This window comes from Apaloderma vittatum, unplaced genomic scaffold (assembly GCF_000703405.1).
Source record: "Apaloderma vittatum isolate BGI_N311 unplaced genomic scaffold, ASM70340v1 scaffold10438, whole genome shotgun sequence".
Lineage (NCBI taxonomy): Eukaryota > Metazoa > Chordata > Aves > Trogoniformes > Trogonidae > Apaloderma > Apaloderma vittatum.
Genome location: NW_009730211.1, coordinates 2,063 through 14,306, shown reverse-complemented (window position 1 = coordinate 14,306; position 12,244 = coordinate 2,063). Strand labels below are relative to the sequence as shown.

Genomic DNA, 12,244 nt, shown 5'->3' with positions numbered 1-12,244 from the left:
CGGAGGTGCGGGCCTCTTGGTGAGCTGCCGCTGTCAGACGAGAGTCTGAGAAGCCGAACGTGAAGGGATGAGTCAGAGGTGAAAGCTCGAGGTGCCGCGACCAGGAAAAGCTGCCCTGGTGAAGGCGGAGAGGCGTGGGTACGGCCCATCCGCCCCCACCCGCTGGGTCTTGTCGCCTTGCCTCTTCTTCTCCTTGTCTGTTGTAGGATTTTCTTCTGACACCTTTGTTTGCAACCTCATGCGACCATCCTCGTGTTTTCCTACTGCTTTTTCTGCCCTGGGGCATTTGCCTCATGGGATCTGTGCTTTGTGTTCTTCGCCCTGCTCACACCCCCGGCACAACCCCTGGGTTATCCGACATAAACCTCAGGTACTCGGAGCATTCGTGCCAGCGTTGTAGAGCTGGGCGCTGGGGAAAATGTGCAAACTGCTTGATGGTACAAGGAAAGGGTATTGCCCTTCTGCACGTCAGTGTTGGTGACCTCTTAGGAGGCTCTTACTGCACAGGTCAGGCTGTGGATTTTGGTCACTTGTCCTGTAAATGTGCTCTGATGAGCTTTCTTTTCCTCCTAGCCTGTGAGCACTAGTATGTATGCAGGCTACAAACTTTCTGAGCCTTGCTTTCTGAGGCAAGTTGAGAACGTAAGGAAAGGTACCTTTGCAGGATGTTTTAGCAAGAGAATCTTTGCTGTGTATTTGTATAAGTTGGGTGTGTGATATATGTATTTGTGATGCAAGTGCTCATAAAAGCATCACATTTGAGTAGGGAACAGAGATTTACAGGTGCATCAGCAGAAGAAATGGAGGAAAAAAAACCCTGTGGTTTTAAAAGTCTTATTATAAATAACAGGTATTAAGTGATTTTTAGTATTTTTTTTTTTACTGTTGGAAGAGGAAGCTGGTGTCCTTGGCTTTAGGTGATGATAATGTCAGTTTATTCAAGTACAGGGAGACCTAATACATACTGCGCATCAGATCCTGAGCAGACCAGTCCTTGTGTCTTTTTTCCTAATGGTAAACTGCCACAGATGTTGCTTTTGTTTTTAAAGTATTTCGAGATGTGATGATGGAAGGTCATTAAGTAAATCTTTCAGTAAATCTTTCAGTTGAGGGGAAGGATGGCAACAGGTTGGTAAAACTTGTACTTTGTATGAGGTGGTTCAATGACTGGGCTTAGAACTTATGCTTTATGAATTACTGATAACAGTACAATAATTAATGGTGATCTTAAAGTGATGTGCTCTTTTCCTACAGGTATAAGCTTTAAAAGAAACCCTTAAGGGTTTTTGATCTCTGTGTGCCTTAAGGCAACTGAAGTGACAGTTGTGGTGTTCTGTTTTGTTTTCTAGAGCTATAAGAATGTGTACATAATGGCTGATAGTTCCAGCGTGTGTTGTCTCTTTGTATTTGTGTTTGTTTTTCTGAACTGTCATTTCAGGAGAATGATCTCTGTAACTTCCACTTTGATTTGGATTTGATGTCTTGGGACTCAGACCTTTGGAATATTACAGGCCATGCTTATGCAGGTAATTAAATGACTATATTTTGCAGGTCTGATTATTCCCTTCCACCCCACAAGAGTGAGCTGGGTAACTCGGGGGGTGGTGGTAACTTATGTGAAACTATTTGATGCCCTGCAGCGTTTAGCTCCGTGAAGAGAAGTCACACTGTGTTTCTGTAGAATGGGTGCACACAAAGACTCCCCTACAAGCTAAGCTGTTGGGTACCTTTAATCACACTGTTTTCTGCTGTGCCTTGCTTCAGGAATGAAATAGGGCAGTGTGTTCTTTACTGATCTCCCCTTACTAAAAGCTTGCGCAGTAAAATTTCGTTATCTGCCCCTTGCAGATGCAAGCGTGAAGACAGAGCCCTTATCACCAGCCGCTTCAAATTGCTCGATCCCTTCTCCGTCGTCTGCGGACTCTCCGGTGCAGAATGTGCCTGTATGCAGAAACCTCCATGTAACACAGACAGCAGTAGTCATTCAGAACCAGCTGTGGCAAACAAAAAGCACAGTGATTTTTTTGTCTCACCAACTTCTTGCCATGAGAGAAAACAGCTTATTTGTCCAAACCTCGCAAAAACAACTTCCCTCTAGTGATATTTTCCTTCCTTTCACATGCCATGACCCATTCTAAAAAGAGTGTGTTCAGTTCTGTTTCCTTGCTTTTGTTTATTTGTCTGGTTGCCAAACAAAATGCCTCCTAAAGGCTTCTGAGTCCGGCAGTTCCTGGCCTCTGCCTCCTGTTGCCCTTCTGATGGGGAGGAGTACTTACTTTGTTTTCAGTGGTACTTAGCATTGACCAGAATAAAACTGCAGAACAAAACCTCCCTCCTCTTTGCTGCACCAGCAACACAGATATGAGGAAACTGCTGAGCTGCTTTTATGTGTTTCTGAAGCATTAAGCTCACATACTTTCTGTCTGCAGGATGATGTGGACTTCAGTTGTAGCTCCCAAATGTCTCCCATCTCGCTCTACGGCAAGAGGTGCAGAAGCCCTGCATCCCCTGAAGGAGGTGGAGGGAAGAAGCCTGCTGTCAGCATCACTGCTCGGTCTGGTATGAGAGATCCAGTTATTTTGATCCCCTGGACAGTATGCACATTGTCTTGCATACGAACGTTCATCTAACAAACAGTAGTACAATCTGTCATTCCTGACTTGAATTTGTGATCAGATAAGTCTGTTTTTCACAGCCCATGCCAAAAGCCGTGTTATGACTGCTCGAGTTCTTTGTTTTAGATCTTCTGGTCCAACTCTGATTCTTTTTCCCTTCCTAGCAAATAATTCTGCAAGGACACCGAAGAAGTGTGGTCAAACAGCATCTAGGCCTTTGTAACAAACCCAACCCGCTCTTGCCAGCCGTACCTGAGCCTCAGGCTAACATTGGCATCCCAGCTAAAACCATTATTATTCAGACTCTTCCCACGCTTGTGCCACTGCCAAAACATCAGCCGGTTGTTAACATCCAGCCGGCACCTCCTAAAGGTAGGTGAATTATCTCGACTGAGCCAGGTCCTGGGGGTAAGCACTATGTCAGTTTGAGGATGGTCACCAGAATGAAGTTGACCTTGACAGGTGCAACAGGAGGGGTAGGAGAAGAAACAGGGGTCCTGCATGCTTTGCTGCAAAAGCTGTAGGCTGTGAAGATGGCCTTACCCCTCTCGTACAGTCCTGTGAGAAACAGCATTCGCCAGGAATCAATTAAGATGGTTTGAATGAAGCTTGGGAGGAGCGATAAAAGGTTTTTTTTGTATGCACATGAAAGTGCCACAGGATGGTGGGAACATGAGTTTACGGATTTTTATCTCATTAAACTGCATTGGACAGGGTGTTGTGAAATTTGCTAAGTGAGACGTGTCAGAGGTTAGAAGACTTGCTTGCAGCTGCAAGCTGGTGTTAACAAGGCGTGAGTGATTTTCTGTCCACGGATAATTCTTTATTCCTCCTGTTGCCCCATAAAAGACTTTTAAAATAGCTTGAGCCTTCATTTCTGAATCCAAAGCATCGTTTTTACTCTTTAGCTAAGGCAGTTAGGGACATAACTTGCATTGCTGAACTTGTCAGATGCAGTTGCTGGTTTTCACCAGCTGATGGCTGCAGTCTCTTGTGGTTGTCTGTACAGGCACTGAGGCATGGAAGTAAGAGACAAAGTACTTCAGGGCAAGTACCTAGAAATTGTTGCAGCAGTGAAAAATTTGACTTCATTAGTAATTACTCTGCCATCAGGAGTTAGGCCAAAGCTGGAGATGCTGACATTTGTTACAAAATGCCTAAGATTGTTAGACTGTTTTAAAATACAGGTCAGCACAGTCAGCGTGACCTAATTCTTATTCCTTGTGTGCTGATAAAATACCATCTGGATTAAGGAATGTTGGGGATATGGATTTTTTGAATATAAGTATAGTACTGTGAAGATCAGCTTTTTGTTTTCCCCAAAGAAAAGTCGGGAGACTCTTTTCTGTGAGACACTAGAGGAAATACTTTTGGAAAAAGTATTTCCATGCCATATACTTACTTGAACTGATGATGTGTTTAAAAATTCTATTGTGCAGTTTCCATAACAAAAGCCGTAAGCATCTTTTTCATTAATCAAAATCTACTGCACATGACAGGTTGGAGCTACCAGCTTGAAATGTGCTGTCATCTTCACAGGAGCATGAAGAATGGTATTTTTACAGTCCCTTTCATAAAAGCTTAAAGAGGAAAGCATGATCTTGGAGCATCATGTACTTTATGCAAAAAAAAAAGAATTGTTGAAATAATCTCAAATTCACCACCTGGTGTTCTTAAATAGGGTAGTACTAATTTATGGTGTCTTGAAGATTATGTCTGCAAAAAAGGAAATATAATCCTACACCTCGTACATAAAAGACCTTGACATTAGGTAAATTATTTCATTTCTTACCTTCCAAAAGGTTGAGTAAATGCTGTAATACGTCATTGTGCATTTTGGTTGGAATGCTCAGCTGGAATGTGCTGTTTCTGAAACCTGGTGAGGTCATCCTGTTACAAAGGACTGGGAAGACGTTCATATGTTTTCAGACAGCAAAATGTTACTCAAGCACCTGCCTGAGTTAAATATGTACGTGTTGACTGAAATCTCTTGGAAGCGACTGTTTCAAATTCTGTCAAAACTACGTCATTTTTTCAGCTTGCTTTTCTTTAAGCTCTGTTCAGCTTATGTATAAAATTTCCTACATAGGACATTTTTTTTAAAAATTGGTCTTAGTGTGAATTGTGGCTTTACCTTATGTTTTGAAAGTTTAACTTGTGCTTTCTCATTCATCTTCCTTCTCTATGCGATTTCTGAATTTATTTTTATAGTATGAGTCAATTCTGGGTAGTAAGTTTTCTACTGAATACAGCAATAAAATTGGGATGGACAAAAGGGAGGAGGACTGAGTTAAGCTAAGTCACTTGAAAAAGTTGGTTGAAGTGCCCTAAGTATTAGCAATACTGAAAAGAGTAGTGTTTCTAACAAGTCTTGACTTTTATTAACTTTGAAGAGCTTTTGGGAGAGAACTTGATTTATTGGATCCCTTTGATATGTGTAATTTTGAATTGCAGGATGGATTATGAGCTCTGCAAACCTGAGCTTTTTATTTCTTCATTCCTATCCTGTGGAATATACAAATGCTGTAGAATTGAGCTTGAGACAGGTTATGGAGGGCAGGAGAAAAAGCAAGGCTTTCTGCCTCCACTATTAGTATTCTGCTACGAACGGGTCGTGTACAAATCCGTATGCTGAGGGCTTCTCTTTGTTCTCCCATTCTAGGTCAGTCAGTGGTGCTCCCCCAGCCCACTGTGGTACAACTCCAGGCTTCTGGGGTGATTCCTGCCTCCCAGCCAGTCATCGCTGTCGCTGGAGGGACCACACCACTTCACAACCCTGCGGGCAATGCCTTGCCTCCAGCTGCTGGAAATGGCTCAACGAGCAGCAAAATACCTGTGACTAAACCCTTGCTTCAAAGCACTGCACCGACACTGGGGCTGGATGTAAGTTCTGGCTGTGTGATAATGGGTAATAACCAAAGCTTTTGGTTACCTGCATGTAGGATGTAACCGGAAAACTGGATCGCTTTAGAGTCTCAGGAGAACAGAGCTGTAGCTGGACTCATCTCATAGGATTTCTAACACTAAACAGAGAATTCAGCAGCTTTACAAAAAATAGAGAGTAAGAGCTTGGTATCTGCTGGCCTGCCTGGAGTTGCAGACTGGATATGCAAGATTCTGGCAGAAGACAGTGCTGATACTTCCCCCGCACACCCCCGTCCTTTTCTTATGTTCTCAACTGCAGGCTCTCCATGGCTGGAGCTCTCTTACCTACAGGAAAATTTGATATATCTGATTTTTTATTAGTGCTAAACCATTTTTCCAATCTGTGTAACTAAACACTCCCAATGGAAGCAGGTGAATTGGAAGCGTCAGCAGTAGGCCTGATTCTTTTTCTATCCCCTTTATCTCCTCAGATTTTAGTAATGATTTTTAGAAACTTCAGGTACGGAGTTTCATATCATCCTAATCTCTTCAGGCTCCCTTCTTGATTATATAGCAAATGAGTAAAAACGAGGTAAGCTCTTGACAGTCACTGCACTACGCAAGTGAGTTTTTTCCACAGTAGCTCACAGTAAGGAGTAGGTGTAAACAGAAATCAGTGTGTGGGGTTTTTGTCCCTGTTTGGCTTTGACATCTTAGCTAGGTAGCAAAGTAGGTGTTAACTTGATTTAGTTCCTTATAGTTAGGAGCTGCTTTGGTTGTGCGTTGTTCAAAGGCAGGCACACTTGTGGCAAGTACCAAAGCTTCTGAAGCATGGTTGGAAAGTACCGAAGCTTCTTGTTTGTGACTTTTAAACTCACAGGATGGCATTCTCCAACATGGTTTTCCAAGTACTATTCGTGTGTCCATTCCCATGAAATTTTGCAGTATAGTCACCTGCTTATTAGCAGTGCAGGATGCTTTCTCAGGGGCTTGTGCCTTCTGGCTTCTTTGGGGAGGTGATGTTGTATGACTTCCTAGTGTCTGGGAATTGCCACTCATGCTTATTGTTACATTTTCCTCACTATTCGTGTTCGTGTGTGGGCTCCGTTGTTAGATGAAAAACTGCTTGCTGCAAATAATTCAGCAGCCAGACTGCAATGGAAACCATACCTTGCATTTGCACGAAGCTAACAAAGGTCTGTCAGTAGATAGAGCAGTTTAAAAATGCTGGATTTTTAAGTAAGAATTGCCTGCCATGCAAAGCCAAACTGAAGAGACCTGTCAGCAGTTGTTAGGTTTGTGACACGCTGTAAGCAGGACTAGCGTGGCACCTTGCCATTGCCTGAACACAAGGTTTAACTGGCAAAACCCCCTTACTGTCATCACACCTCACATGTATGTGTGTGACGATGGGTGGTCAAATGAGTAGCTGATGAGTAGCTGTTTGTTTTGCATGGTGGTTGTGTGGGTATTTCCACCTGAAGGTGCTTCATGGAGGCGTTTTTAAGTCTTGATATTAGCCTAAATGCTGCACATCTTTCGTGTTTCGGTAAACACGGGTAAAGAACAATTGTGACTGCTCTTTGGCACATGTTGTGAGTTGGCACTTTTAAAAAGGAACAAATGTTGCAGGATACAGCTGACGCCAGCAGGGTTAAAACATCTTGCAGCTGCCCTAGACACCATATGTGGGCTCAGAGCTGCGCAGATGTAGCCATCATTTGAGCTCCCTAACACGTGTTTTTGTTTGCTAATCTAAGCAGATGTTGCAGGATAAAAAGAAACATTGCAGGACTTTCTTTTGGGCTTAGAGGGGATAAACTGTTGGCTTAACACTCAGCCCTTCCAATGGGTTAGACCGAGATCAGCTGGTAGCGAACTCGACCCGTGGCACGCGTTTACACCGCTTACCAGCTGTGGGGAGGTGCCAGGCGTTCTGCCTTCGCTGGGAAGCTGCTGAAGAACTTTCCACTAGGGAATTGCACGAAAGAAATGCTGCATGAGCAAACCACCCTTCTGGTTGGATTAAAGAGGCTCTTAACTAAAGAAGCAGATTGTCTTTCCTGGTACAGTTCAATGGTATGAGGCCACAAATGGTAGGTGAGTGAGGGAATCCAGTTTAGTTGTGTCCTTATAGGGCTTTTCTCTCATGTTTCCACTCTGTAGCATGGCAGGATTTAATTCTGTCTCCCCGTTCTGTTGGTTAAAAAAAATAAATTGAAAATTTAGAAAAACTAGATTATGCAAATTACTTCAGTAGAGGTGTGGATTTCTATTAAAGAATCCTGTTTTCTGTGCTGTACATTGAGAAATTTTCATATGCAATAAACTCATTAGTCATGTTGGTTCTGTTGAGTTAGAGACAAAAAAAGGCCCAGGTCTTTCGTAAGAACAGAGAAGAAACACTTGCGTAGATTTTGTATTCCCTCGTTTAAGATGCGTCTTTGAAGAGAGCAGCTTTTATAAACTGAGGTAAGAAGCCAGTCAACGTAAAGTTGAAATAGTTTGTATTTTCAGCTTTTTGTTAACTTGCCCAGCGTGCATACTGAACAGTGAGAGACGTTCTTACTGCCTTGTGCTAGAAATACAGCTTTCGTTGGAGTGAAGGTTAAGTTTTGCTCAGAACTGAGTTTTCTTTGGAAGATGAAATTGAGGTAGCAGTGTTTATTTGTAAAGTTCATGAGTCTTTGTCAAGGCTGTGAAGGTAGAGGACAGCCAGAACCTAGTTAGTACTGTTTGCAGGAAGGTTTTGCAGTGAACCTTTCACTTCTTCGTATTTTCAACATCTTGTGTGTGTGTGTGCTTTAGTGAGGGTGTAGTTCTTAAAGCTAGGAAGCCAAATCTGCATCACTGATTAATGTTTGATTTAATGCCAGTTTTTTCCCTTTATGATGTGTGTTTAGTGAAGTTAGTGTCTTGAGTGATAAATGAATACAATACAACCTACAAAGAGGGAGGCCACAAAAGAAGTTAGCAGAGGTGTTCGCTACATTTAATCTTTATGCAGCACTTGTGCAAAGCAGCGTTCCTCAAGCAGCCTGACACTCTAAATTAGTTCCTCTCTCTCTTCTGATTATCAAAATGCTCAAGTAAGGGGCACGTTTGTCTTGGTGCAAAGCCAGCCTGTGCCATGCTTAGTGCCGTACTGCCTCTGGTTTCAAGCACTGTTGCACTGTTTCACATGCATTGGATTTAGGCAGTATCAGGTGTGCAGCTGTGGCTTATTCCTCAGGAAAAGCCAGGCAAGCACTAGAGTATTGGCCAAGGGATATGGATTTAGGGATTGTCAACTGTAACAAAATAACTCAAGGACACAAATAGTTGAGTTTCATTTAAGCAAGCTTAAGAAACGAGTGGCAGTGACACTGGTGTGGCATAGACTGAAAGGTAGTTATTGCAGTCCCTTGAGTCAGACTGGCAGAGCTGCTGTTCCTGACAGCGTTTGAAGAACACGGGCTACGGGAGGACAGTTGTGATAAATACCATCTGAAACGTAGCTGGTATTGTCTGAAACAGCCATAGATGTACCGGAGGATGTACTGTTGGTACACAAATCCAGCACTGGTGCTTTAACTCCATGTCTTCTCCAGGGAAGCAGATAGAGTTGCCAGAGGTTCCAGACACTTAGGCAAAGGCTATCCGGTGGTGAATGATGCTGAGCAGGCCTGTGCACAAAAATGAATGAAACAATTTGGTCTTCTCTGTTTGACTTCATGATGCAAAACCTTTTTTTAAAAAGAGGAATGTAACTACTTGTTTGGAATATAGCACAACTCAAGCCAAAATTGCTGCATGAACTCATTCCTTATTATTTCATCTCTGGACAGTTGAAGTGCTCTTGGCCCCAGATTGGTGTGTTCTATACACTTTAGTCCTTGGCTAGCCTGAATCTTTTTTTTCCAAAGTTTTTATATGTCTGCATAATTTTTCTTATGTTAAGTATTGCAGTGCTTAAAAAATTCAAGACAAAGCTTAGTATTAATGAAAATATGTTAAAATCTTTTCCTTCCCCACTCTCTGCTAAAGAGGGAAACTGGAGTAAGTACAGACAGCTTCACTTTTGCAGACTTTTGTTGGTGGCAGCAGGCTAGACATAAAATAAATGATCTTTACAGAAAGCAGTTAGATCAACATGGAGACAACCCAAAATGTTAATGCACTGTAACATGTTTTCCTAGTCTTTGTCACCAGACTGCAGTATCATGAAGAAGAATGACTTCTTCAAGTAACCTCTAGCCAATTTTTCTTGCAGATACTGAAGCCCTAGAGCAACATGTTGTCTGTGTGTGGGTATATAGAGGGAAATGTTCAGAAAACGACGATTCGGGTTCTTGAAGCAGCCAGGCCTTAACCAGAGCCCACTGAGTCGGTTCACAGTACTATTTTGTGACTTGTTTATTTTTTCCTAGACTGATAGAATAGTTTTCTTTTTTTCTTTTTTTTCCATTAGCTTTCATGCTCTAATAGATACAGATTACTCCTGTGCATGTGTTAGTAGCTACTGGAGGATTTTCAGGTCTGTGTAAGATACAGCATTCAGTTCTCTTACAGGGTAAACATCATTAAGGCACATCCTGTTGTAGCATAATAATATGATGGAAGTCTTCTGGTTTTAATAAAGAAAGAGTTGTTGTTGCTGTGAGGGAAAGGCAATCTACAGAGTAGTGTTTAAATTTGGGATTTCAAGTAGCTTTGCATAGCTCTGCAGTATCGATCATCGTTATCCTTGTCAGCAGCAAGATGCTTTCAGTCTAGGTCGTCCCACTCAGTGCAAACCACAAAATGAGTAAGTGGGAAAAGATGATAGACTGTTCCTGCTTGGGGTGATGGGAGGGGAAGTCAGAGTCATCAAGACTGTTGGAGCGTGGGGAGGGGTTACTTTGAACTGTCCCGGCCTGGCCTTGCAGACTGAATGCCTGCTAGTGGTTGGAGTGAATTATGTGCCCTCCTGGAGTATATTTGCTGATTTAACTTCATCCAGAAGGAATCTAGTTTCTGTGCTCTATCGGAGACGGTTCTGTGATGTGAACCAAAGCATATTAAGTGGGACCATCAGGAAATGTGCATCAAAGGCATGCTCCTGATCTGAATTAAAATGCTAGCACAGATGCATGCAGAGACTGCATTTAAACTGCCATGTAAGCGCTTCATACGTGTAGAATGAGCAATTTGAGGTCAGCAAGGGTATTCAGAATCTCAAAATCTATATGGCATAGCTGGAAAAGGGCACAGAAACAGATGTAATGTGGAAATGGCTTCCATACACGACAAACTAAAAAAGGTAGGGTTTTCCGATGACGAAAATGAATGTAGCCTATAAAATGATGTATGGTAAAGTGAAGGTGAAAGGTATTCTTGCTACCTTGCAGACCTGTTGCTATGTATTTTCTGTCTGTGATATGATGGATCCAATCAAGCTGCTGCTCGAATCTACGTTTTGTTTCCCCTACACACAAAAGGTTGCGAATGCAGGGAAAACAGACAGTGCAGGACCTGTTTTTTCAGTATCCGTGAGCTCTCTGTCTTGGAGCTGTACCGTGATTGCTAGTTGTCTCTGCAGTGGACATTTCAGCTCGTCTGAAGCAGAATGCAAGGAGCTATCTACGCAGGCTTTTGACAAAGTAGAGGAGCAGAAATTGTGCATGAAACAGAGGCACTCTTAACTTGCACGTTGCTAACAGTCCTTCTTATTGTCTGTCCAGGTCAGTGTCTTGAGAAGGCAGCAACGCATGATCAAAAACCGGGAGTCAGCCTTTCAGTCACGGAAGAAAAAGAAAGAATACATGTTGGGACTGGAGGCGAGGCTGGAGGCAGCCTTGCTGGAGAATGAGAAACTCAAGAAAGAGAACAGCACACTGAAGAGGCAGCTGGATGAAGTAGTATTAGAGGTGAGAGATTATAATGAAGCTCTGTCTTTATATAAAGGCAGTTGCTCAGGTGAAAGGCACTTGAGCCAAATCATGGAAATGTTGACTGGAAGACCTTTGGGGGTTTCTAGCTCAGCCTCCCGCTCTGAGCAGGACTTGACTAACTCTAGGTCAAGACAGCTGTTGCATTATCTAGTTGACTTTCAGTTCTTTCTTTCATGATGCTTCTGAAGATTTCACTGAGAAAATAGTCTAGATAGAAGCTGAATATAATCTGCAAAAAATAAGAGTTTGTTTTTAAATAGTCCTGCTGTGTATTCGTACGTAATTGGGCAAATACAAATCTAAAAAGCAAGCATAATTTGGTGCGTTTAGCTTCTGACATACCTTTGCATGTCTGTGCCCCTTTTTTATTGCATGTCTTCTGTTTCTTCCCATCTAGAACCAGAAGCTCAAAGTATCATCTCCAAAGAGGAGGACCCTGTGCGTGATGGTGATACTGGCTTTCATAATGTTGAATTATGGTCCACTGAGGTAAGGTGCCTTCAGATTCCTCTTTGCATAGCAAATCTGCTGTCCTGAGTTTTTTGTTTGAATCTTTAGTACAGGCAGTGTTGTGTTTTAAAGCTTTGAGCTTGAAACTTATCTTCTGTCCTTCCCTCTCCTCCTGCATAGGGGAAGGACTCATCTGTATAATGGTTCTTGTGGGAATCCTTCTGGTAACAAGAGCTAGATTTTGTACTTTGGATTTCTCTTGGCTTGGCATTTTGTTGATCAGTGCAGCGTAGAGCAGTTTGTCTGCTCCATTTATACCTGAAGAGATTAGAGCTGTGGTTAGAATACTTTCAGAAAGAACGGTTACAGGCTCTGAGAGCTCATCTGCTTTTTTATAGCTCT

The 12,244-nt window shown here is 42.5% G+C and overlaps 1 protein-coding gene across 1 annotated transcript; it reads left to right on the top strand.

Moving 5' to 3' along the window:
- Window positions 1-1,435: 1,435 nt before the first annotated feature.
- Window positions 1,436-11,881, top strand: LOC104269955 (cyclic AMP-dependent transcription factor ATF-6 alpha-like; the record flags this gene model as incomplete). The annotated part of the gene is given in 8 exon segments (XM_009874715.1): window positions 1,436-1,526; window positions 1,849-1,943; window positions 2,430-2,559; window positions 2,780-2,841; window positions 2,843-2,987; window positions 5,278-5,498; window positions 11,183-11,368; window positions 11,790-11,881. Coding segments are annotated over 8 exon segments (980 nt in total), but the record flags the coding sequence as incomplete, so codon positions are not given.
- Window positions 11,882-12,244: the final 363 nt, after the last annotated feature.